Source organism: Ambystoma mexicanum, chromosome 1p, assembly GCF_040938575.1.
Source record: "Ambystoma mexicanum isolate Mex_15411 chromosome 1p, UKY_AmexF1_1, whole genome shotgun sequence".
NCBI lineage: Eukaryota > Metazoa > Chordata > Amphibia > Caudata > Ambystomatidae > Ambystoma > Ambystoma mexicanum.
The window spans coordinates 673,904,913-673,931,838 of NC_090921.1; the positions used below are offsets into that span (position 1 = coordinate 673,904,913).

The window sequence follows — 26,926 nt, forward strand, 5'->3', positions numbered from 1 at the left end:
CTTAGCAAACCACGACCACCTGGTGCCTTCCTGCTTGCCGCTCTGTTTCCCTATTTAAGGAGCCCTCCAGCTTCTTTTCCTTTGAAGATGGGGAGCAGGTGCAAGTGGATCTAGGTCTCCTGGCCTAAGCCCCGCCCACCTTGTGCCTTCCTGCTTCCTGCTCTTTTTCACCACTTAGCAAGCCACGGCCACCTGGTGCCTTCCTTTACCATCACCGTCTTGTGGCCAATGCTGGATTTGACTTTTATGGACTTCATTCATTCACGGTGCGTCACTCTTTCCCAACTCTCATTCTGGACTTCCTTTGCATCTTGTACTCATGGTGGCCCTGAATCATGCTATTCCCATCTTCATCTTGTATCCTGGCTTGCAACATTATGTGTTACTACTGACTTCTGCAATTGTATTCGCTCTCCACTCTTGCGTCTCCACTCTTTTTGACTGCTTACTCTCTGTTCTCTCCTCCTTTCCCTTCTCCCTTTTCCTATCTCTTCCCCTTACTTTCTTCTATGCACTTACTCTATCAGAATTGTTCCTGGACCTAATATGATAGCAACCTTGTCTGTTTCCTCCACCCTCCCATTACTGTTTTTTTCCTCCTCACCAACCCTCCAGCACTATCTGAAATGTCGTCAGGCCTAGTATGATAGTCCCTTGTTTTGTTCCTCCCCTCCCTTTCTGCACCCTTCTCCCTCACCTTTTGTTTTTCTCCGGCTCTACCAGAAATGTCGTCAGGCCTAGTACGGTAGTCGCCTGTCTGTTTCCATTTCCTTCCCACTCTCCCCCTCCCTTCCTTATCTATGTCTTAGCTCTTGCACTATCTGAAATGTCGTCAGGCCGAGAACGATAGTTAATTTCACATCCTTACTGTTCATGGCCTGTAAGAATGTGGTTGTATTTTCCCTTGTTCCCTCCCTTGCCTTGAAGCGCTTTGAAACACATTGTGTATAGGCGCTATATATATATAAACTATCATATCATATCAATCTAGGGTCCTATAGTTAGTAGAATCAATAGGACGTTGTACTTTAAGTGACGTCTACAGTAGCCATTTTGAAGGAAGGGCTTAGATTCCCCACCTGACAGTGCTTACCCAATCCCCTTACTGCGTTACCATACACAGATATAGTACCTATATTAAAGTTACCTTTCCTGAACAAATAGAATTGCAATCCAACATTTAAGTGTTACACGTCAGTGATGATGGATTTTTTGTATAGATTATGTGTTTTTTTATGAAGTTCGTTGGAGTTGTGAAGCAAGAGAGAAGATCACGCATCCGCTGATATTCATGAGACTCCCGGTTTTTTGTACTTGTCCTTAAATGGACTCCCTTTGCCAAACCGTTGAGTTGTCATTATTGATTTGGTGTTGGAGTATTAATCTGCACCCCCATCCATCTCGTGGGTGCTGCTATCTTATCTTAAAGTACTATTGGGCAAACCCTAGCTCTATAGGCGGGTTGGGGGTCCCAGTGTACACCACCTTGCTTAGGCTGGCTCACCGGCTCTTCAGAGCGACTTTGGTCCCGTTCATGCTTACGGAGCGTTCCTTTGTTGCTTGCTTCCCACTCTAGGTGGATGCAACGTCTCTCCGGCTCCGCGCCTGCTTCCCTACAGGTCCGGGTAAGGATAATGCTGCATCTAAGAGCTGCCGAGCGCCCAGCAATCCTGTTGCGACAACGTTATCTCCACGGCACTTACCTCACGCTCAGTTTTACTTCTCTGCTGGCAAGCTCCTCTGCTCCGCCACATCACTGCATGTCTCCAGCGTCTGCATGCCTCTGCAGGAGATCAGACATCTTCTCCCGGGCTGCCCCAGATAGTTTGGTTGCCATCTTTAAAAGTCTCGCACACAGGGTGTTTTCACCAAACTAGCACGCTCAGTGAGCTTCAGGCTCTCGTTGCTCTGCATTATTTCCTTCATCCGCCTCGTCTCAGTACTTAGGTGGTTGTGGGAATTGGAGCACATTGATGTCATGTGATACATAGTATTTAGGGAGTCTCTGTCAATGATTCCATATGAAAGATCAGTTCTTCTAGAAGGGGAAATTAGAACAAAAGTTATTCTTGGGGTTTTATCTTTCAGGTCATAGATGAAGGTTTGACCTAAAAGGTGTTGGAAAAAAGTTTCTTTACTTTCCCTAAATGGGTGGGGGGCAGAGACATAAAAACAGGGCATTAGGGTATTGGGTATCAGGGGATTTTCCTCATGGGCAAATGGGGAAGAATGCGGTTCATTCAATGAAGCCATAACATCTCCCTGGTAGTTGTCTCCTCTCATGTGATCCTCCCTCATAGCTGCCCCCAGGGTCAGGATCAGGTCGCGGCTGCCGTCCCCTGGCCACATGGCAGGTCACAGCCGGGGAATTGGATTACCTCACCACACACTAGGTTAGCTGATAAGCACTTAATAAAAGAACAATTGGAACAGTCCTTTTATTAAAATATAAAGAGTCAGGTAGATGTACACAAATAAATAAGACTCTGTTTGTACTAGAAATCTAATCGTGTAATGTAACTTAATATTTACAGTTCTATGTGGTACCACTTACCTTTAAATTCAGTTATAATGCACCAACTGCTGACAGCTACTAAGCATTGAAATTATTAGGCAAGGGTTAACCTCATAACCATTACTGTAGAAAGATAGGTAATAATTCAAACACAGACAGAATGCTTTCTTTAGTTTAAAAAGCCACTGCTGTGTGAGAATACCCCCATTGGGCAACATGTAAGGAAAAGTTAAGGTGTACTTGATGTTGTATATTACAGCCCAGTCCAAATATGTTAATAGTCGGCTTCTCTTTCTATAGATCCCACTGCCCCATAGTATCTGGGAAGCAACAGGAGGACAGGTTCCAAGATGAATCTAGGACCACTGGATGAATCCTGAGGATGGAAGATGCTCTTCCTTGTCACAGTACCTTGGGTGCCATGGATGGAAAAGTGGTGGAGTTTCTCTGCTTTACTCGATGCTGCCCCTTGAGGATGGACACTCCCCCTTGGAAGATGGATTTGCTGGGATGTCGGTGTCCAACAGGAAAAGACAAACAAGCAGTGTCGGAAAGGGAGCAATGAAGGTCTCTATGGCGGTGGTCTACATTGGTGGGTTGCTACGCTGGCTGTGGATAGCCCATGAACATGAAACTTGCTGTGGACCCCGAGAAGGCTTGTATGTAGAAGATAAGTCCCTGGGTGGGCGTCAGTGACTTTCGGTGGCGCTGGGTACAGTGCCAGTAGTAGATGTAGGGTTTCAGTATTTTGCAGTTGCCTGCCTTTAGGTTCTTTGGTGCTGCAGAGCACGGTGGCTTCTGGGGTCTTGGACTCTAGCACTGGACTGCCATGTGGACCTTCACCAAGTCTGGACATTCAGGAAGCTTTCTTCAGTGTTTGGTGGTGGGAAACCCACCAGCTGGCACTCCTCTGCAGGCAGCGACCATGGATCTTATCTGATGCAGAAAAGCGGGCAGATGTTGTGGCTGCAATGCAACTTGAAGATTTCTTGTGTTACTTGGAACTTTGGCAGCACCAGGTGTTGAGCAGCACAATGCCGGGGTATCCAGTCTTCTTGGTGATGCACAGCAATTTGACTTCCAGCCGTCAAAAACACTCCTCTGGCCCCTGGATGACACAGGTGGACTTCTTGGGCTCAAGATGTCCAGACACTCCGCTTCTGTACCAACGAAAGCACCTCTTCAGGACGGCGGGCACACAAGTCTGGCTACCAGGACACTTCGGTGAAGAGCAGCAGTTGCAGATGTCCACTCTTAGCTACGGGAAGAGGTGCCTAGTCAGGTCCGCTCTGGTTCAGTCCTCGAATCAGAAAAGCAACTTCCTTCAGCCGGGTTCACGATACAAGCTTCTCAATACTTCAGCTTATGCTTCAGTTTCGACTTTAAGCTTCTGAGAAGGAGGAAAGTGAGATGTCCCTACTTGTACAAAAATGTTCCTCATTCACTCAGGCTGAGCCAGAAAATCACACGCCGTATGCATTCTTGTAGCTATCAATCAGACTCTCAGACATTCAGGCCATTCACCCAAAACCAGATACCCATAACGCAGGATGTGGATTGTAGGCAACTTCCAGCCTTTCAGAGCATTCTCTGCATTCATTCAGTTTCAATCAGGGCCGGCTCGGGCAGGTCCACAGGCATTGTGAAACAACCAAAACCAGACACCCAAAACATAGGATGTTATTTCACTCCTCTCGCCATTCAGGCAGGTCCCAACCCTAGAGTGTACCCACAACAGCAATCCCTGAGAAGGCTCCAGCTAGTATAGCAGGAGGCAGCCCCAGTTCCATACATGGTCCTTCCACCCGCATACAGTCAGGGGAAGGGAAAAGAGATAGAGTTTTTGAGGACATTGAGAAACAAGAGGGAAAGGCAAAGGAAACCAATAGGCCACCAGTGGTCATCTTGATTTTGCCCAGGAATCCATTGATTACTAAAGCAGGGCCTGGGTGTCTCAAAAAGCGATGACACACAGAGCCAATGTAAAGTCATCAGTTAGCTCCGACCAGCCCATACCGTGTTCTGTGGGCAACACACACATGTGCCCAAAAACACACACTAGGGGTACACGAGTGTACCCCTACCCATGGCGCCATAAGGGTAGCCCATTGGTCTTTTTTCAACAAGAACATAAATGAAGAGCTGCACTATCAGGGGTTCAAACAGTACCCATGTGCAGAAAACAGTCCAAAGTGGTAGTGGGACAAGGACAAGGAGGCCCTGTCCATCCAAGGCATTTCCAGCGTCACAATGTGTATTAAACAAGCCGCCAAAACGACATACATGTTAAAAGCACAACATTTAAGCAATGTGACTGTTTCCAGGCTGGAGGTATTAAGCACAGTGAAAAGCACAGGAGAGGGAATTTGGAAGAGATGGAACAAAGGCAACCATGTCAAGAAAAATAACTGGTGACCATTCAAAAGAAACACCTTGTCTTGTCTATTAGCCGGTCTATGTAGAATCTGAGGACACTTCAGGACTCCCACTATACATAATGTAGGGGAGGAAGGGTCAATCCCCCCCCTGTACTTTCAGCACAAAAGAAACCTAATACTCATGCAATAGTGGGGAGACGTCCTCCTTGCCCTTCCCTGGTCTCCATTTCTAGACTAGGCCGCATCCTGAGCCCTGCGAAGCCACCTCTCCCCTTCTGAAGCACTGCGCACCATGCACACAGGGAGCCGCCACCACCACCTCCTCCCATGTCTGAGCCAGCCCAGCTTCTTTCTCACGGATGCTGTGGCGTGAATTGTTGCAACCAGAAACTGTATTCTTCTATCCTTCCTCTGAGCTCATTGTCCTGCGTGTGACCGGGGATGAGTTTCAATTCTGTCCCATTTGTCTCCACAAATCTGCTCTTGCTCCTCTCACCCCCACTTTTTGAAGTTATTGCCGGTGTAACCTTTTGCCCCTCCAACGTTTCTTTGATGTAGCAGAAGTGTGAACCTTCCCCACTGACCACCCGAGTGCCCCCAATATAATTGGTCTCATGTCATCATATGTCCCGCCTAAAACCAACACCTATCAGTTCACTCACTCAAGCACTGGGGCGCCATGACAAACAAATCTTAGATCAAGCCCACTGATAACGCACCTGGGGGGCAAGGCCCTCGTACCCGTCACAACTACAAAGGCCTGAGGCCGGAACGTGTAAATACAGGTCTTCAATTTATAGGTGTCCCCATACCTTATTACTTAGTCTGTATTCTGTATTAATCATTGCATGTCAGGAGATAGCATGTAGCTTAGCTTAGACAGAATGACCTCTTGTGGAACTGACCTGACCTTCACACCACCCAGATGAGCCCAGCTGACCACCTACCATGCGAAGTAACAGCCCTGCACTAATCAATCATGTGGAGCCGGCCCCTACACTGCCATACTGAAACTTTGTTCTCAACCAATCCCAATCTAACTTGATGTACCTATAGAGAATCATCACTAGTGACGATTCTAACACATATAATGTACTGCATTCTGTATTGTAGACCAGAGCTCTCTCGAGGCAGCAGAGTCCTCTGCATGCATATATTTTGATAAAACTTTGTTCTCCTCTCAACCATTCTATTTGGTCTCAATCCCTACTGGGGTGTGTCCTCATTATTATTGGTCTATAATTGTATTTTGGGGATGAGCACCTTCAATACCCCTTCTTAATAGTACAGCTATTAAGAAGGAAAGACACAGAACTAATAAAACAATGACCATGAAAATCAGTATTACACAATTTAACGTGTCCTAAAGAACATTTCAGAAACTCCAAGATGGAATAGCAACTGAACAGAGTGGTTACATCTTTACAGGACCTTACCTCATGCGGCATATAAAGGAGCGCCGGGATCCCATACTCATCCTCATGGAGGACGGTTGACCTTCCTTCTTCACAGTGCCAGTCTTCAGATCCAGGATACGGCCTAAAAGAAGCAGCAAAAAGGATGCATGTCATGATTATACTATGGTATACAACAGACACTGCTCACTGGATGACTGCAAAGCAGCATGCCCTTAAGGCACAGGAAGGACTGCACATTCTTTGATGCAAGCAGCAGTGATAAGGACAAAAACCCTCACTAAAGACAGGCTTTTCTGATTGGCCAGCTACACAAATGGATCCTGCAACCTATTAATATGAAAAAATATGACATGACCTTTGTTTTACCATATCAATGTCAACTGCACATTGTGGGGAGTGGCATAGATGATACATTTAGGATTCTGGAAGAGAAAGCATGCAGGATGCAGGTCTTCTCTGAATATGCCTACTGTAAGGGTATGGAAGGTGGAAACCAACACAGGTGGTATTCTTTTGGCTATATTGGTTCAAAAAAATAAAGAGAAACCCCTAACTTTATCTTCTAAGAGGGGTTTCCCTGCCTCAACCAAAACACTAAAGTTCATCATAATGTCCAGGAAAAAATAATAAGTTCACTGTCCTGTTTCAGAAACCTATTTCTTTCCTTTACACTTCTAATTAAACTAAATGATTGGTAAGTCTTCTTAGTGCAGAAAAATGTCTCCCTTCTTCTGGAGAGCAGACTCTAGGTCCAGTAAAGCAAGGGACTGTCCTGCAAGGGAATGAATCCCTTCCCCAGGTCAAAATCCTTTTCCAAGGTGAAAACAAAGTTCAAAGTATAAAGTCTGCACGAGGAGTACATGTTCTTGGTTCAATTTTCATTTCTGTGCCAATTCCCTTCAACCTTAGAGACCCCCCTCCCCAACACTTTTGCTGGACTCAAGGCTTTTTAAATTTTACTCCCGAGTGAGTGGACCTTTTTTTTCACTCACTCATGTGTTTTCCTAACTGATTTTCCATGTTCCTTGGTGTTTTATGGAGTCTGGTAAACTCCATAGGCATCTGCTTTTGCATTGTGCCGCACAGCACCTTTTGTGCAATGCCACTGAGAAGTCCCTTGGACTTCTCAAAATGTTTAACTACATTTTCGTGGGTGAACTACTGTTCCCAAGAATAGCAAGAGGACTCCTGTCTTACCTTTATTTTATGGGTCCAGCACGTACCACCCTAGGTGGAGTGCTGGGGTGTTACCTGGTAATTCCTTTAACCCTTTCCTCATGTAACATTTTGTTACACTAACTCACTTGAATGGCTGGTGGCAGTGGTTTATTTTTAACTACCTAGTGACATAGTGACATGTATCTGCAGGCTGATACTTCAGCTGCAGTGCTGCACACACGGGTGGCCATTTTTCCAAAATCCATTTCTTGTTAGTTTCTTCTAGGTGTTTACTCTGTTGTTTGGATCAGGTTTGAGCCCTTTGTGTAGTTTGCCTTTGCCAGTGTGTCTGGGAAGCAGAAAGTAAGGGAGGGTCCCGAAAGTATGTCCTTTGTCTCTAGGTGTGCCTGAGTGAAACCAGTTCCTATTGGCCGGCTGGTTGCCCTGAAAGGACAGCCACCCTGCTGTGTGATTGACAGCCCAGGTCTGTGAATGAATGGTAACTTGCATAAAAATCAAGGTTTTTGGGACTAAGGAGAGTCGACCACTGGAGAACAGAATCTGAAGCAGAGGACAAGAAAAGGCGCCAGCAGCACCATCCTGGACCACACCCTCCTGGACCGCGAAGGTCCTAGTGAAGCCCTGCAGCTGTGCTGACAACGTTTTTGACTCGACAGGAAATATCCGCAAAGGACGACTTTCTCCCTTAGGCTGGTGGGACCAATTAGCCTCGAGAACTATTTTGATGCAACCCCCGACTGGCTGTGACTTTCCAAGGCTGCAGAAGCCCAATACCGGGGTACCTCGACCACTTGTGAGTGCATTGTCTTCCGAAGTCTGAATCCAGCCGGATCGTAGGCATCCAGATGACCCTAGAGAAGAAAGGAATCTGCGTCCATAGTCCCCTCACCAGAGTCCAGGACCCAGGGATCAAGGAAATTCTAACCAGAGCTTTTTGTTCTTCATTGGCGCGGAGGAAAAGGGGGAAAACCTCAAAGAGGAGCTGAATCAATGGAAATACATTGCTGCTGAGTCCCTCTCTCGAGTGCTGCAGCAGGAGCCCGCCAGACGTCCTCACTTTTGTCACCACAACCAAGGACCAGGTGCAAGGGTCTTCTGCATTGCATTGTGAAGGAAAACAGCTGGAACACTTTCTTCATTTTCAAGGTACTGTGGGGCTTCGGGTATTTTATCCTTTTGCCATTTCGAGTGCTTCCTACCTTTGGAAGTGTGTTTTAACCCAACACCAAGTTGACCTCAACTTACCTGCATTGGCCTTGCAGCTTGTGCTTTCTAAAGGGGACTCCTCTTGAGATGCTGTGATTTCTCTTTTGAACAATGACTATTTAACGACATTTTTGTAAGAAGAAGAGCATCAGAAATGTGACTTTGTCAATTGACTTTGCCTGTTCCGGCTCCTTAAAGGCCTCCTTCTGAACCTAGCTTTGGCAGTGTTTGTTCCCGCGCAGGTCTTAAATGTTGGACACTTTAATGCTGGGATAATTGAATGTCTGCATCCCTTTGGGAGAATCTAACTGTTCTTATAACCAATCAGTCTATTCTGATTTAACCCTAACCTTTCCATCCTGAAAAACTCAATATTGCAAAGGTGATACTTTATAAATGCTATACTGACCGCAAATGACGTCACCTCTGGGTGCTGGAACATGAGTAACATATGAATGAATTACTCACCTGCTTTATTGTTCACTGTTTGAATTGAATCCTACCTTGGGATTAATGTTACAGCTAATTACTGCTTTTTAAAGAATGCTTTAAATATCTGTGTATAAATAAATAATTTATTATAGCTTTAAGTGTTTAATTGGATACTTGCATATACTAGTTTCATTGCACAGCTCTACAGCTCATATTACCCATCTTAAAATAAGCCTGGCTGCTCAGTCACACTACCAACTTGTGTAGTACAGGCCTATATTAAAAGGTCGGTCTAATAGGAGATAAGTCTTGTGTAGTCCCACACCAGTTGGACTGCACCAATTCTTACCTAACAAACTCAAAGTTCAAAGTTCCAAAACATCAGCATTCCTTATTGACCAGGATTACCGATTTTACTGTTGGATCCCAGGAGAAAGTCTTCGCCTCTCCGGGTGTTCTGCTTCTATCCCATGGGTAGGACTCTCTTCCCCTGGATCTTGTTCAGACTTAATTCTGTGGGGTATCTATTACGCAATATCAGATGTGATGTCTTCTCAGCACCAGGGGGTATGCCCTTCTTCCCCTGGTTCTTTTTGGGTTTCTCACAATGCCAGAGGAAATGACTCCCTTTCCCCTGGCCTTTATCCAGCTTCTCACAACACCAGGGGTGAAGGACTCCCTCCCTTCCCCTGGTCTTTCTCTGGCTTCTCTACTGGTCGTATAGCAGACCCAGTTCTCTATCCTACCAGGTACTGCTGTTGTCCATATAACTGTTAGATTTTCTTTTCTACACTTGGGGGTTCCAGACCCTTACTTTAGGTGAAATTATGTGTTCAGTCTCTTTACAAGGCTTTCTTCTCAGCCCAGCTCTCTAGCGTACTTCCACGCTTCTTTTTAGGGCCCTAAGCCCCTTCTTCTGTCCCCACCAGCTAGCCCCGCCAAGTCCCTACCTTCAAGGAGCTTCGGTTTAGGCTCTGGCTGGTCCCACAATTCTCTCTCTTCCTATGGCATCTCTATTGCTGCTGCTCCCCGCTGGCCTGCCGTCCCAACGTGCACCGTGTCGTCCCGGCTCTTCAGTTCGGATCGGCAGCCTGCTTTCCAGTCGGGAGAAGGGTCCTTCCTCTTCTGACTCTTTTCGTAGGCTTCACCCTCTTGCCTCACATCTCAGCTTGCCGGTTTTCTCTTCGCTGCACTGCTGACCTGCTTGCAGCTACTCTAAGGAGGACTAAATGCCATCTTCACTCCTTCCCTTTTTATGTTGCAGTTGCTCACATATTGCCCAGATTGACAAGAATGCAGGTTTTGGTTACGCAGAGCGCTCTTGATTACTCCACACCTTTTCTGTATCTTGGTACTGGTGTTATCATTCTCAACTGGGTTACTTGGATTCTTCTTCATCCCAGTTTTTACATATGACTCACCTAGGTAGTCCCTATTTTTCCTCGTCTCAGTATTTCTTAAGTGGGTTGGATGATTTACCATACCCAACTACATGGAACTATGACACCCTGTATAGGATGGGAGGATGTGGTAGGTTGCGGTATAGTTTGGATATACAACGTCCTCCCGGATAGTCATCCCTAGTCTCATAGGGGGGTTCCCTCCCCATAAAATCCCCCAACTGAGTACCACCCCCTGGGGGATTATCGGATAGCAGCCTCACCTCGCTGGCCTCATGGGAAGGGGCTACCAGTAGAGGAGACGGGATGACATCCAAGTCACACTACCTTTCACAGGTATACATTTTAGCACAGCAGTCAAAGTTGTACTCAAGTGCGAAGGGTGAGGGAAATTTACAATTACGGATTGTCTACTCAATATAGTAGTTATAATATATTCTTCATATAAGTTTCGGCAAGCAAAGAATACCAAGTGTTTCACAAGCAGATGGCGTCCTAGTATCATGTTTTTAGGGAATGTCTTCAGCAGAAATCTCTAAACATTCAAGACATAGTTTTAGGATTTAGAATGCAGTGTTTTGGATTTGGTTTTTAGAACGGAAGAGCAAAACCCAATGTTACCTCTTCGGTTAGAATTCCATTTATGGGGCTTCTGCAATCCGATTTTATGGGATTCCTAAACCTTTTAATTTTCCCCCTTTGGTTTTTCTATGATGTTAGAGTTATTTTTGTGGTAACGAGTATCTACTTACTTATTCTAAATCTGAGTGTTATGAAGTGTATTTTCATTGTTGCATATTGCCCTTTCTAAAGAAGGCTTATTTAAAACTGACTGTTAAAATAAATATTTAATATTCATTTACTAGAAAACCTTGAGTGTAAGTGTTATTTGGATATTTGTATATGTGGATGTCGATGCTAGAGCTCACATTTACCCATTTTAGGATAAGTCTGCCTGCTCAGTCACTCTACCAACTTGTGTACTACAGACCTATACCAATAGGTGGGCTACCTAATACCAAAAAGGACAAAGACTGGTGTAGTCTTCCACAGGGTTACTGCATACAATCGTGCCTAACAAAAGCATCAACACTTCACTTTTTAGACAGGCAGACCAGATTCAATTAAGAATATTAGCGAACTGCGTGCAATAAAATCAGTGAAGAAAAACAGGTGCGCATTGTAAAACTAGTTTCAACCAGGCAAGTAATTAGAACAGTTTTAAAATATTTATACTTGCCTTATAAAATAAGTCCAAAGCATTTAAAAGTCCTTCCATACTAAAGAAGATGGGTCCTAGTGCCCAAAAAGTTGCAAGTCCATAAGATAGTCCTTTGTAGGGAGATTAGGGACTTTTAAAAAAGCAAATTAATTGTTGGCAAAGCCAACATGTAGGTATACGTGTTCCAATGAATTACGAAGAGAGCAACCAAAGTTCTTTCAGGGTCCTCTCCCAATCCCCACCACCTGTGGGGAAGACCAGGGGGATCCTTGGTCAAAATGCCCACGATCGAGAGCAGGCATAGGAGAGGTAGGACGAGGACATTGTGCCCATTGAACCCTATGGGAAGGGGATAGAAATCAGTATGTAAACTCAACTCACATAATCGGATTGCTTCAGAACCCCCACCACCACCTCCCAGGGTGTCTGAGTATGCATGGCACACTTAGGGTATTGGTTCCCTTACAGTGGGACTTCGGTTGATGCAGAGGTCACTTGCTGGATGGGCCTGGGGTCTGGCTGGTCAGCGGTTCCGTGCTCTGTCAATATTGTACCTCTGATTGTTCTGCTGGATGACTCTGGCACGATGAGAAGACGATAACGACGATGCAGACTAGCTCAGGGGACCACCAAGACCTGAGGAGACCTCAATGAACAGCAGAGGTGACCCTCGGATGGAGACAAAGAAGGTGGTCCTGCAAAGTCACTCTGTGCTGCTCAGCTGGAACTACAGGGGGAGGCATCTTGTCACACAACCCGAGAGCCTGTGGAGTTCCAAGTCCAATCTCTGTTAGGAAAGATTTCTCTTTAGGCAAATTTACCTCCATGTTCTATGGACCCCCAGACTTTTTGCTTCCATTTTCGGACCCATCCTGACGTTTTACAAAGAAGTGAAGCGTTCAGCTTCACTCCCTTGGCCTTTGTCCATTTTTTTCTGGGGAAACTGATCAGCCCTTCAGACTATCAGTACTGGGAAACTATTTTTCCCTTTTCTGGTAACATTTAAACAGCACACAGCGTCTTACAATGCAGTGCAGTGGGGACACTTTTGGGGGGGGCAAAGTGGGGGGAGGGGGCCAGAGGGAGAGAAGTTACGAGCAGGCCTAGGAGCTGGTGCAACCTGTCCCTGTGGATGAATGCAGCAAGCACCGGTGCTGTTCTCTTCTAGGGCACTCAACCTAGAAAACCGGTTTCATCGACAGTCACCGATGCACGGCATCAGCAAGTGTCAAAGTTGTCGCAGTTGAAAGAAGCCTCCTATTTCGGGACTCGTTCATGCAGGGATGATTAACTTTCGCAGAAAGGCTACTGACAGAAGAAGCTAGAGACCCAAGAAGTTTCCGAGGCGAAACACAGAACAGGGACATTTCTACCACAGTAGCCCAAACTGAAATTGGTCAGCCAACTGGAAGTGTCCCTGGACCATCCGGTGGGCTACCTCAGTAGAATCGTCACCTTTTACGCGTTCGTCACCGGAACTGCTGAAATTCAGCATCCCTGCATCAGGGGATCCTGCTCTGGAAGGTCTTAGTCAAGTACGACTGGAGAGATGCCTGCTGTCAGCCGTGTGGGCTAGCCGTCCCTGGACCACGTCTTGCCTGTGTTAGTCAATATTGTATGCATTAACCCTGTGGGAGACAACACAAGCCTTGTCCTCTTGGCATTAGAGAACCCAAACCTTGGTATAGGTCTGTACTACACAAGTTGTTAGAGTGACTGAGCAGCCAGACGTATCCAGCCAGACGTATCTCAAGAGGGGTCAATGTGACCTGTAGAGGTGCAACATAGAGATTCACAGTGACAAGTATTCAAATAACACTTATACTTTCTTATTAAAATAATTATTTATTAATTAATTTAACAGTCAGTTTAAAAAGAATCCTTCATCTGAAAGGGTGTTAGGCAAGATTGTGTGCAATATCCTTTGGAAGACTACAGCAACCTTGCCCTCCTGGCAATAGGGAACCCAACCTTTGGTATAAGTCTGTGCTACACAGGATGGTAGTGTGGCTGAGCAGCCAGGCTTATCTAAAGAGGGGTCAATGTGACCAGTAGGGTTGTAACAGAGTTTCACAGTGACAGTTATTCAAATAAACACTTACACTCAAGGTTTCTTGATTAAACAATTATTAATTTATTTAACAGTCAGTTATAAAAGCCTTCTTCAGAAGGGAGCAAAACATGTAACACTTACAGTACACTTCAAAACACACTTTCTCTAAATCAAATGATACCAAATGGGGATGGCACACAGACACTTCCTTCAACCCCAGGTGAGTTAAATAGCTAGGAAACAGTGGACATTGAATTATCACTGGTACATTTAGAGCAATACTGAGTTTGGTGTAAAGGATTCGATATGGGAATAAAACAAAATGTTAACAAATAATTCATAAACTGGTAAGCACTTTTAAAACCCTCCAATGCAATGTAAATGAACCCTTTCCTGGGGGAAAGGCAAAAGTACAAAGTCAGAGGTAAGAGGAGTCTGGCAGGGAGCCAGGACAGTCAATGTTAGCTGAACACAGTCTAGGGGAGCTGAAGATCTTCTTTGCAGGCGAGTAAAAGTCTTGCACAATGTTTTTAGAAAAGTTTTAGAAATAAGATTCACTTGAAGGGCCACAAGCTGGGAGGCTTGTGAGGGAAAGAGCTGAAATCAACTTTGCAATGGCAACCAAGACAAGTCTCAACTGAGAGCAAGCAAGTATACACAACAAGAGGTAAGTCCTCTTAGATACACAATACCTTTGGTTAGAAGAAATTATTCCAGCTGGCTTCTGTGCCTGTGTGGCTCTGCAGATCCTGTTGTTCCTGGGCCTCAGTCGTGGGGACAAGAGGGAGGACGTCTGTGGACTCCTGCAACACAATGGGCAGGTCGGCGGCAGCAATGGGCAATCTTCAATTCAGCAGCACTTCACAGTTTAAGCTCCCTGCGCCTATAGCAAATAGCAACCCTGCGGTTCTCGGATAGCACTTCAGACTTTCCTCGCATCTGGGGTCCACTCTGTTGAGGTGGCTCAGGCTTGGTCAGTCCTGCTTCAAGGAAATTCAGAGGATTTTCTTGGCGCTCGGGTCCAAATTAAAAGTGATGCACCCGATCTGGTGTTTCTCTCCCTGGCACTTTCGGTTCCATCAGCAGCAGCAGTGGTAGTGGTAGTACAGCCAGCTTCGAGAGGATGTCCAGGCGAGTTCACTTTGGGGTTGATTGGTCCCACCAACCCAAGGGGAGAAGTCGTCCTTGCAGGGCTTCTCTAGTCGAAACGAATTCCCAGCTTCAGCACAGCAGCAGGGCTTCCCCGGGCAAACCAACGGTCCAGGAGTTGCAGCAGGCGTCTCTTCCAAGTTCTTCTTCAGATTCCTTCATCCAGTGGTCGACTCTGCCTTCCAAGCCAAAAAGACTCGCCCTTTATGCAGGTTTCTTCCATTAATTTCAGCCTAGCTGTCAATCTCACAGCAGGGTGGCTGTCCTGCAAGGACAGCCCGCCGGCCAATCACCTTTGGGTGCAATCCTGTAACCAAGGGGATTATGCACAGGGAGTTTCAGGCACCTCCCTCACTTCCTGCCCCTGACAGACATACTGGATCCAGAGGCGGGTTTCACTTGTGAATCCCGCCAAAGACAAAACGAACAAAGGGACCAAGCCTGGTTTGGTGCGCAATGTAAATCTCAAGAAGGACCTTTCCAACAAGAAATGGCGAAAAAAAAAGACCAGGGCCATTTTGACAAAACACAGCTCACTGTAAAAACACAATGGTAGTAAAAGATAAACCACTGCCACCGGCCATTAATTGTGGAGAGGGGAACATAAAAATGTTACTTGAGAAACTAGACAAAGTACTACGTAACCCCTCCAGCACCCTATGGTAAGATAGTGTGTAAAGTCAATTTCACTTCAATGCTCTTGGAAACAGCAGTTTCACCAAGATAATGCATTTAAACCTTTGGGGAATCTAAGAGATTTCGCTGTGCCACTGTACTGAAGGTGCTATGTGTCACAATGGGGGGGATGGCACACAGGCACTTCCTATAACCTCAGGTGACTTCAATAGCAAGAACACTGTGGACATTGATAAATCACTTTTACACTTAATGCAATACTGGAGTTATGTAAAGGGGAAAAAGGTTAGGGTAGGGAAGGAAACAAAGGTTAACAAGTTCTCTGAACAGTTAAGTACTTCACAATCCCCCAATGAAGTATAGGTTAACCCTTTCCTAGCCATACAAGTAATTTATGTATGACTTTTTGGGGTGACTCTCCTCCAAGGACAGCCAACCAGCCAACCAGCCAATCACCTTTGGGGTATTCCTGTAATCAAGGAGACTAAGGAGACTAAGCACAGGGAGTTTCCGGAACCTCACTCGCTTCCTGCCCTAACAGACATGCTGGAGCCAGAGGTAGGCTTCACCTGTGAATCCTGCCAAAGACAAAATGAAGAAAGGGACCAAACCTGGCTTGGGACGCAGAGTAAATCCCAAGAAAGAACTCACACGCAAGAAATGGCGAAAAAAGAAGACTTGGGCCATTTTGACAAAATGGGCACCCATGGGTGCAATACTGCAGCTGGAGATTCAGCCTGCGGTCAAACGCACAATGGTAGGAACATTAAACCACTGCCACCAGCCATTAATTGTAGTGAGGGCAACATACAAATGTTACATGAGAAAGTAGACAAAGGGCATACTAAGTAACCCCCACAGCACGACACATAGGGTGGGATATGCTGGGTCTACAAAGAGAAAAAGTAAGTAAAGTCAATTTCCCTTTACTACTCTAGGAAAATAATAGTTTATCCAAGGGAAGGTATTTAAACCTAAATCGAAAGGAATTCTCTGTGACACTGCACTGAGGGTGCTGTGTGCCACAATACAAAAGGGGATGCCTATGGAGTTTGTCAGACTCCAAAACAAAAAGAAACACAGAGTCCAAATCAGATAAAAATACATAAGGGACTGAGAAAAAGGTCTCACTCACTCCAGGTTTAAAATTAAAAGTCCTAAAGAAGGGACTGAGCACAGAAATGAGAATTCTCCCCAACACTTGTCCCCTCTCAACACCCCAGACTAAGGGACAGGAGGATTTAATCTACTCCTGGATAAATCTCATAATCCAGTCGGTCATACTTTCTGGAGAGACCATCAGCATTTTGTCGATTACACCCAGGCATGTGTTCTATGGTGAAAACAAACCCTTGGAGGCTGATTGACCACCTTAACAATTTAGGATTCTCCCCCTTCACCTGCATTAACCATCTCAAGGGTTGGTAGCCTGTCTGAATTACAAGCTACAAATGCAGAACTAGTCTCAACTGAAGGAACAAGTTACTTACCTGCAACTGTTGTTCTCCAGCATGGGTCTGGCATGGATTCACATGCTCATGAATATTCCCCGTCATCAGGCTGGGAATCCTCGGTAAAGAAAAAATCAGTATCAGTTTCGTTTCTGATCTGTCTTTCCTAGTAGTAACCAATCACTGATCTCTGCGTCATACTGACCACAGCCAATGACTGCCCTCTACCTAAGCCCCGCCTCTGGCAGCCATCTTCAGATTTGGTAGCACGTGAAGTGACAGTATGACCAAGTGAAGAGCCGCAGAGGGGAAGGCGGGAGGGTTCGCATGTGAATCCATGCCAGACCCATGCTGGAGAACAACAGTTACAGGTAAGTAACTTGTTCCTTCTCCAGCATGGGGTCTGGCATGGATTCACATGCTCATGAATATAAGATTAAATAGCAGTACACACATGCACAACCACGGGGGGTGGTAAAAGGCTCAACATTAAGCAATACAAAAAACTCAACATTAAGCATCTCTTACCTCCTCACCAGGCTCACCTTAAGCGAACAGGTTGCGCAGCACTGCTTGGCCGACCCTGGACTCCTCCCTGGAATCCCGATCGACGCAGTAGAATCTCGTGAAGGTGTGCGTCGACCTCCACGTAGCAGCCCTGCAGATGTCCAGCAGGGGCACACCAAATGAGAATGCCGTAGTAGCAGCGATCGCTCTGGTCGAATGGGCTCTCGGACGGCCTGGCAGCGGTCGGTTAGCCAACCGGTGACAGTGCATGATGCAGCCGGAGAGCCATCTGGAAATAGAAGACTTCGTGAGAGCCTTCCCTTGATTCACAGGTCCAAAGTTCACGAACAGCTGTGATGTCCTCCGGAAACTCTTCGTGCAGTCCACGTAGAACTTCAGCGCTCTAGCCACATCCAGCGAGTGCAAAGTCCTCTCGGCCGGTGACGAAGGAGACGGGAAGAAAACAGGTAACACCAAGGGCTCGTGAAGATGGAAGTCCGACGGCACCTTGGGCATAAAGGAGGGGTGCGTCCTAAGCACCACCCTCGAGGCATGGAAAGTCAAGTACGGTGCTTTGCAGGATAGGGCCTGGATCTCTCCCACTCGTCGTGCGGAGGTAATGGCCACCAGGAACGCAGTCTTCCACGACACAAACTTCATAGGTGCGGAGTGCATCGGCTCGAATGGGGGCCCCATGAGCCTGGTCAGCACCACGTTAAGTTCCCATGCCGGGGCCGGGGCCTTCACCGGCGGGAACGACCGGAACAGTCCTTTCATAAACTCTTTTACCAGTCGATGGGACCACAGGGACGTCCGTCCTGTGGTTCTGGTATATCTGGAGATCGCCGCCAGATGAATCTTAATGGAGGCATGGGCTACCCCAGCCTTTGCCAGCGATAGCAGGTACGGCAGCACTTGAGGGGCCGTAATCCGTAGGGGGTTGATCTTCTGTGCTCGGCACCAGATAGAGAACCTCTTCCACTTATGACCGTAGCATTTGAGAGTCGAGGACGCCCTGGCCTTTGCAAGAACCTCTCTGCAATCGGCCGGTATATCGTAGCCTCCAAACTCTAGCGCTGCAGGAGCCAAGCCTGCAGGTTCAGCGACGCCGGGTCGTGGTGGAAGATGGCGCCTCCTTCTCTGGAGAGAAGTTCCGCGTCCGCCGACAGCTTGATGGGAGGGGACGTTGACAAGTCCAGAAGGTCCGGGAACCAGATCTGCCTCGGCCACGCCGGTGCGACGAGAATCATCCTGCACCGGGACCTCTTGAGCTGGCTGATGAGTCGAAGCAGCAACGGCAACAGAGGGAACGCATACAGGTATAGGCCGTCCCAGGGGAACGAGAACGCATTGCCCATGCTTCTCGGCTGGGGAAACCTGCTGGCGAACCTCTTGCACTTCGAGCTCGCCGCTGTTGCGAACAGGTCGATTTGGGGTTTGCCCCATCGTCGGAAGAGTTGATCCACCTGATCCTGGCGCAGTTCCCACTCGTGACACGCGCGCAGCTCCCTGCTGAGCGAGTCGGCGATGGTGTTGCTTTCTGCTGCCAGGTTGAAGGGAACCAGGAACATCCCCTGGGCGACCGCCCAGTGCCACAGATCCTGTGCCTCCTTGGATAGGGCTGGGGATCTGGTGCCTCCATGCTTCCGTATGTAAAACATTGTCGTGGTGTTGTCCGTGAAGATCCGCACCACCTTGCCCTTGAGCGACGGGAGGAACGATTTGAGAGCCCAGAACACGGCTCGGAGTTCCAGGACGTTGATGTGCAGGAGCCTCTCCTCTGGGAGCCAGAGGCCTCTTGCGTGGAGATCTCCGGTGTGGGTGCCCCAACCTTCCAGGGAGGCGTCCGTCGTCACCGTCTCCTGGTACGCCGGCGTCTGGAAGTCCTTGCCCGCCGTGAGATGCGCTCGAACGCCCCACCACTGAATCGCCTGCCGGAACACCTCGTTGAGGGGGACCCTGTCTTCGAAGGTGCCTGTCGCCTGTATCCAACGGGCGTCGAGAAATTCTTGAAGAGGGCGCATCCGTAGTCTGCAGAGGCGCACCAGGTAGATGCAAGAGGACATCATCCCCAGGAGGGACTTGATGGACCTCACCCTGGCCACGTCCGTGGCTAGCATGCGCTGCACTTTGCCTAGAATGGTCTTCGTCCGTTCTTCCGACAGGGCCGCCAGGCGCCTCACTGTATCGAGCTTCGCTCCCAGAAAAAGGGCCACCTGCGACAGCACCAGGTGGGACTTCGGGTAGTTTATGGCGAATCCCAGGTTTGTGAGTAGCTGGACGGTCCTCGCAGTGTGTTCGACGGCGAGTTCCCTCGTCCTTGAGCGGATGAGCCAGTCGTCCAGGTAGGGGTTGACGTGAATCCCCTGTAGGCGCAGTAAAGACCCTGGGGGCCGACTTCAATCCGAACGGCAGTGCTCTGAATTGGTAGTGGCGTCCCTGGACAACGAACCTGAGGAACTTTCGGTGACTTTTGAGGATGGGAACGTGGAAGTATGCATCCTCCAGGTCCAACGACGATAGAAAGTCGCCTTCCTCCAGCTGTCCCAGTACGTGCTGGAGGGTGACCATCCTGAACTTATGTGATCTGATGTATTTGTTCAAACGACGAAGGTCCAGGATGGGGCGCCAGCCGCCCGTCTTCTTCCTGACGAGGAAGTACCTTGAGTACACCCCGGAGCCCCAGAGCCTCTTCGGGACAAGCTCGATGGCGCCTTTCCTGAGCATCGCCCGTACTTCCAACAGCAGTTGCGGGACGTGATTTTCCTTCCTGGCCACAGGTGGAACGTGAGGGCACTTCTTCAGGAATTCGATAGAGTGTCCTCTTGCCAGGGTATCCAGCACCCAACGGTCGGTGGAGATGGACTTCCACACGCCGACGAAATTCGTCAGCCGGCATCCCACCGGGGTGCTTCGGTGTGGGCCCGAGACCACGGCCGGTTCAGTCCTGCTTGGAGGTGGTGGCCTTGCCGCCCTGGCCACCTTGCCGACGGCAGCAAGGCGCTCCCTACTTGCCGCGACCCCTGTAGGCCTCCTGAGACGAGGAGCGTGCCGCCTGGCGGTAGGACGACGAGCCACCGCTGGATCCCTTGGAGGCACCCTGTCTGCCTCCGGAGCTCCGAAAGGGCCGTCGTTCCTGAAGGGCTCCTAAGGCGCGGGCCGTCTCCGGGTCCGTTTTTATGGCTTGGAGGGACTCGTCCACCGCCTTCCCGAACAAGTTGCTGCCGTCGAACGGCATGTCCAACACCCTGGTCTGGACGTCCTGACGGAAGTCGGTCGCCCGGAGCCAACCCCGTCGTCGTAGGCAAACACCGTTGCCCAGCTGGCAGAACCCGGTATCGGCAATATCGGTTGCCACCGTTATGGCGTGGTCCGACTCCACCTCGCCCTCTTGCAGTATTTCCAGGGCCTCGGACCTCTTGTCGTCCGGCCGGAAGTCTAATATGGGGGCCAGCTTAAACCAGAGCTCCCTGTCGTAACGGGCCACGATCGCCAGAGCGTTGGCTGCTTTGATAGTCGTCGCCGCCGACGAAATGACCCGCCGCCCCATGGCGTCCAACTTCTTTCCCTCGCCGTCCGGCGGGGAATTCGACGTCGAGGCTCCTGACCCCGCCACTTTCTTCTTCGCCGCCGCCGAGACGACCAAGGCTGGCGTTGGCTGGTCCCTGAGGCACAGGGGAGCGGTTTCCGGTACTTCTTCTCGTACCGGTCCCGTTTGGCTGGTGCCGTGGAGGGGTTTTTGAGAACCGACAGGCCCTCCTCCCGGCGCTGATAGAGGAAACCTTCCTTTTTCTGCTCCTCTGGGCAGAGCTGGAACAATTCGAACACCCTGGCGATCATGGCGTGGAATGAACCAATCTCGTCGGGCGGCGAGGCCCGTGCGACGGGAGACAGGAGACCCGTTGAGCCCAACGCACCGTCATCTCCCGACTCATGGGAGGATGAGGAGGGAACTGTAGGCCTTACGGGGGCGAGCAGAGGAGAGGGTTGGGTCCTCCGTCGTTTGTTCTGAGGACTTCCCGACGGGCCAGGTTGCGGGTCCTCCGGCCTGGGCCGTGGGAATCTCGTCCTTATCTCAGAGCATAAGGACTGGATGGCAGACAAAATGGCCGCCGAGCCATCCTGAGGCCTAGGATCCGGCTGCGCCGGAAGGGAAGGCCGCTCTTCCTCACCATCGTCGTCTTCCTCGGTTATCTCCCGAGGATCTTCCTGACGGGATCGAACCTTCTCGAATTGGACTTCGAGGTTCCTCACGGCCTCAGTCAGTTCCTCCTTCGAGGCTGACTCCGAGCTCGAGGAGGGCACCGTGCCCCCCCCTCGCTTCTTCCATCATGGCGGCCACGACGATGGGCTGAAAAGAGGATTCCCTCCTTGGCGGCAGGGAAACTCTAGTCCCGGAGGCAGTCTCCGCTGGCGGTGTCTCTGCCGGCTTGGCAAGAGTCGCCGCGATAGCCTCGATAGAGGCCTTCGCTTGCTGGGTAGTGGCCTTCACCACCTTAGGTGCGTCCCGGGCCTTCTCCTTCGGGGGAGGGGCGACGCCTCGCTCCCCCTCTTCCGAGATCGGACGGGGCTTCTCCCGAAGCTTACCCGGGGTCTCGGACTTTCTCTTCCCCGAACCGGAGCGTTGGCTCGTGGTTGACGGTGCCGGGGAAGGTGCGCCCTGCCAGCGGACTCGCGGCGCTTGGCCTGGTGTTGGGCCCCCGTCGCCGGGGCGCCCGCACAGGACTTAGAAGCCCGCTTGGACCCTTTCTTCTTCTTCTCACCCGTCGAGCCCTTCTCCAACCAGCTTGTGAGACGGGATCGACGGTCCCTCATGGTCCGCTCCGGCAAGTTCTTGCAGAACTGGCAGTCCTTCTCTACATGAGTCTTGTCCCCATGAAGACAGTAGAGGCATTGCGAATGTTCGTCTTCCTTAAACACATTCTGCAGCCCGCATCCAGGGCAGCTGCGAAACAGCTTGGGTCCGGGCGACAAACTCGCATCCTGGGCTATCTCGAAGTAGGCCGCAAATGTTCTGGAATCCTCCAAGAAGTTGATTCGACGAAATCTTCACCCTTGAGGGGCGTAGGAAAATCCTGCAACGGGTAGCCGTTAACGGGAGTAGAAACGGTGGAGCTTGAGGCTCGATTAACCGAAAAAATGTGAAAATTCACCTGAAAAAGCACGAAACACGCAGTAAAAGCACTTGAACGTGCGTTAAAAATCTGAAGATGGCTGCCAGAGGCGGGGCTTAGGTAGAGGGCAGTCATTGGCTGTGGTCAGTATGACGCAGAGATCAGTGATTGGTTACTACTAGGAAAGACAGATCAGAAACTAAACTGATACTGATTTTTTCTTTGCCGAGGATTCCCAGCCTGATGGGGAATATTCACGAGCATGTGAATCCATGCCAGACCCCATGCTGAGAAATAGCTGAATGCTTTGCATCCTATTATGCAGAACTCTACAGTGCGCAGAGCAACCCGTTAGATGGTACTGCAATAGATGGGGTTACCCTCCCCTCATTAGATACTGAGCAATCAGATATGATGGAAGGAAACATCACAGAAGAGGAAATATCAGCCGTCGTCTCCCAACTTCATTCAGGCAAAACCCCAGGCCCAAATGGTTTCCCAGTGGGTATATGGAAAAAACTGGATAGCGACAACGTTGTCCCTCACCTGTTTAACATGTTTCAACACTCAAAAACAGAAGGGATACTCCCATTGGATTTATGCAAGGCCACCATAATAGTAATACCGAAGGAAGGCAAACCACCAAATAATGCAGCTCCTACAGACCCATCTCCCTGTTAAATAGTGAGACTAAGATACTGGCAAAAGTACTCACCAACAGACTCCAAAAGGTAATCTCACCCCTCATTCATCAGGAACAATGCGGCTTCATGCCAATGAGATCCTCAAGAATGAATATCCGTAGGTTACATCTAGCACTTGAAAAGGCACCAGCCCTACATGAACCACTGGCACTGTTGGCCATTGATTTCGAGAAAGCCTTCGATTCTGTCTATTGGGAGGCACGGTGGGCAATTATGAGAAAAATGGGCTTTGGTGAACAGTTCATAAGCCGGGTTCAACTCTTACCTCTGCCATAGGTGCGTTATACGATTGAACAGCGGGCCTTCTCGTAACATCCAGCTGAGAAAGGGAACCAGGCAGGGATGCCCCCTGTGGGCCATGCTATTTGCGTTAATAATTGAGCCCTTAGCAGTGATACTGAGAAATACACCAACGTGGATGGGTTTTCGCCGGGACCAGACTTGGGAAGACAGGGTTTCCCTCTACGCGGATGATTTACTGATTTATTTGGGTAACACAGCGGTCTCCTGCCCCATAGTCACACGGCTGCTGAATATGGCAGGTTCAGCGGATTGAAAGTGAACTGGGGCAAAGCGATACTGTTCCCGGTTAAGGGAATAGACTGTATACCTCCTGAGGGTTCCCCGTACAGAGTCGAGATGGAACAATTTAGATATTTAGGCATCCTGGTCTCGAACAAACTGGAGAACTATACGACCAGAAACCTATATCCAATCATGCAGAGATTCTCAAGAGATACGAGTCACTGGATGACGCTGCCACTGACCCTATTGGGAAGAACAGCGCTTTTCAAGATGCTGGCTCTTCCTCGCTTTCTATAGATCCTACAAAATGCTCCTTTGCACATTCCTGCATCTGAATTTCCTAAAATAGATAAGACATTGCGGAAGCTATCAAGGGGTGGGGGGGGGAGACACCCAAAGATAGCGTTACACACTCTCCAGCGTTCAGTGTGGGAGGGAGGGATTGGGCTCCCGCATATCCAAACATACTACTGGGCGAGCCAGATTGCGGCTATAAATGACATACTGCATGGTAATCCAGAATTACCGCACATACAAGCAGAGAAAGTTGCGAGACAAGGCATACCCCCCGCTTGAAAGCCTATACCATGTTGTGACCCGCCCTCCTTCATGCACGATAGCAACCCACATGGCTCAAATCTGGGTGGAGTCACACAGGCATATAGGCTGGGCAAATAAAATCACCCCAGTACAACCTATATGGAATAATACAGTTCTCCCCGAGCTTCACAAGCTGCTGGAATGGCCGAGCTGGGAGACAGCTGGCATATTAACACTCAAGGAAGTGATAAAAGACGGGAAAATTATACCCTTCTCAGACGCGTCGGCCACCCACGGTCTCCTAGCATCTGAACAATACTGACACACACAGTTGTCCCACGCACTTCAAAAACACATGCCAGACCTCACTGATAAACCAGAATGTACACCCATAGAGAGGAACATCGTTCTGGACAGTGTGAATGTTAAAACTACATCTGTTATGTACAGCGCTATCTCTTCCTTTGCCACAAAAGAATTATGTAGTCTGAAAGCCAAATGGGAACAGGATATGGGCCCACTTTTGCCTGAGGACTGGACCTTGACCTTAATGTACCCAAGAGCGATAGCAATATCGGCTAGGATCAGGCTTATAAGTGTTACACAGAATATATTATCCACGAGTGCCACTGTACCGTTGGGGCAAGATTGCAGATGCCAATTGCCTACGCTGCAAACAGGAAGAGGGTAACTTCTATCACATTCTATGGCAATGCACACGCATCCAGTATTTCTGGCAAAAATATTGTGATAGAATGTCAAGAGGTTTGTGCCGTCAAATTCCTAATGAACCAAAGTTAATGTTGTTGGGGATTGAGGAGGTGGGTGACATGACTTGCTTTGAAAAACTTCTATTCTCAACGACCATGGGACTGGCCAAGAGGAACATTGCACAACTGTGGGGCTGGGAGATCACTCCCCAATATGACCAATGGGTGTCGGACGTGGAAGCCTGTATAGCAATGGAACATCGAGTCTATTCAGCTAGAGGCTGTCCTGAGAAAGCGCACACAATTTGGCGGAAATGGGAACAAGCTATGTAGCAAATGAATTAGGATCTGTGGGTCAGGATTTGTGCCAGACATAGCACAGAGATATGACTCAAGTACCAACCTGCAATGAGCTGTACAGTTGTAACCAATATAGTTGCAAACTGAAATGCCTTTGTTGTATGTATGTATGTTCCTTTTCATACTGTATGTTCTCGTTCTTAGTTAATGAAAATACAATAAAATGTATTATTTAAATAAAAAAAATGTTGAAAGTTACCACTTGCCATATGAACTTCTCCCTCAGGGATGAAGGTTAAGGAGGCTGTGTGGACCCCTGAAGGTTTACCCATACATCTTTCACATGGTCAGTGGACCCATATGCATAGCATTTACCAAATGCTCTCTGGAATGGGGGTCTCTGCTGAGTCCCTCTGGTTTAGCAGCAGAGGTTTGACTAAACTGACCAGGTTTCCCATGGGACTTACCCTTTTTTATGTTTGTGACCCTCTTTTGGATGGTTGGAATTAGAATTGTCTTTCCCCTCTTTGGGCTGCTTCATCCTTTTTGTGAGTGGCCCCAGAGCCGTTGGGAGTGTCCCTGTTGGTAACCCACAAGTCAGCATTTGCTAACTTTTTTAGATCAATCTCTTGTGAGTCAGCCAGGTGCTGTCTCAGCTCAGGAGAGCAGGCATCAAAAATAGATTTTAACAAAAAAAGATTTTACATTCCTTCAAAGGTGTTCACGTTGTAACCCTCAACCCAACCATCTACGTCTTTCAAACATTCACACACCAAAGTAGCCCAAGGGGTACACATCAGTCCTAAACCTCTTAAGGTACTGGGAAGGAGTTTTGCCAAACTGGATATTAAGGCCAGCTTCAAATGTTCATATTCTTGCCTCTCAAGGGCACTCAATTCCAGTATAGCATCACTTGCACTGTGGGGTATCCTAGACAAAAGCCAGGGAATTAAAGCATTCCCTGTGAGACCCTGAATCTCTTGATTGTATTAAAAAAAAGCACTCTACCAATCCAATATATCAAGTTTCACATCATACATACTCACTGATTCTTTGGTCAGGCAAGGCCTCTAGGGACTGGAAGACCTAGAGGACTCTGGGAGGGAAGCAGATTCAATAGACAGTCTTTTCATATCCAGCGCATGCTGCATTTCCATTTCCCTGATTCTGATGTTTTGATGTTTGGCTTCTCTTTGAGCATCTAATCTTTTGGCTGCCAATTCAATTATCCTTATCTCAAGGGAAACATACTCTGGGCTCAATGTTGGACCTCATGGGGTCCCAATGGAAACGGGTTGAGGCAAAAAGGCAGGGTGTGGCAAAGAGGGGCTCTTATCCCGAGACTCATCTACCTCCTCCGACTACTCTTCAAGAAATGGAGTTAGAATCTAAACTGTCACCCTCATAATTTTTCACATTTCTTGGGTTAGTAGGTGTTACAGGCCTACTACCCAAACTTTGGTGATTTAACAACCTTGTAAGCAAAT

At 48.4% G+C, this 26,926-nt stretch overlaps 1 protein-coding gene across 4 annotated transcripts in view; it reads right to left on the minus strand.

Annotated features, from left to right (window-relative positions):
- The window catches only part of ARNT (aryl hydrocarbon receptor nuclear translocator), a 675,339-nt gene that overhangs the window by 372,388 nt on the left and 276,025 nt on the right, over positions 1-26,926 (minus strand). For all 4 annotated transcript variants that reach the window (XM_069649742.1, XM_069649743.1, XM_069649741.1 and 1 more), the window contains exon 7: positions 6,330-6,432. In XM_069649742.1, coding sequence (XP_069505843.1) covers positions 6,330-6,432 — 103 coding nt within the window. The remainder of the gene's footprint in view (positions 1-6,329; positions 6,433-26,926) is intronic.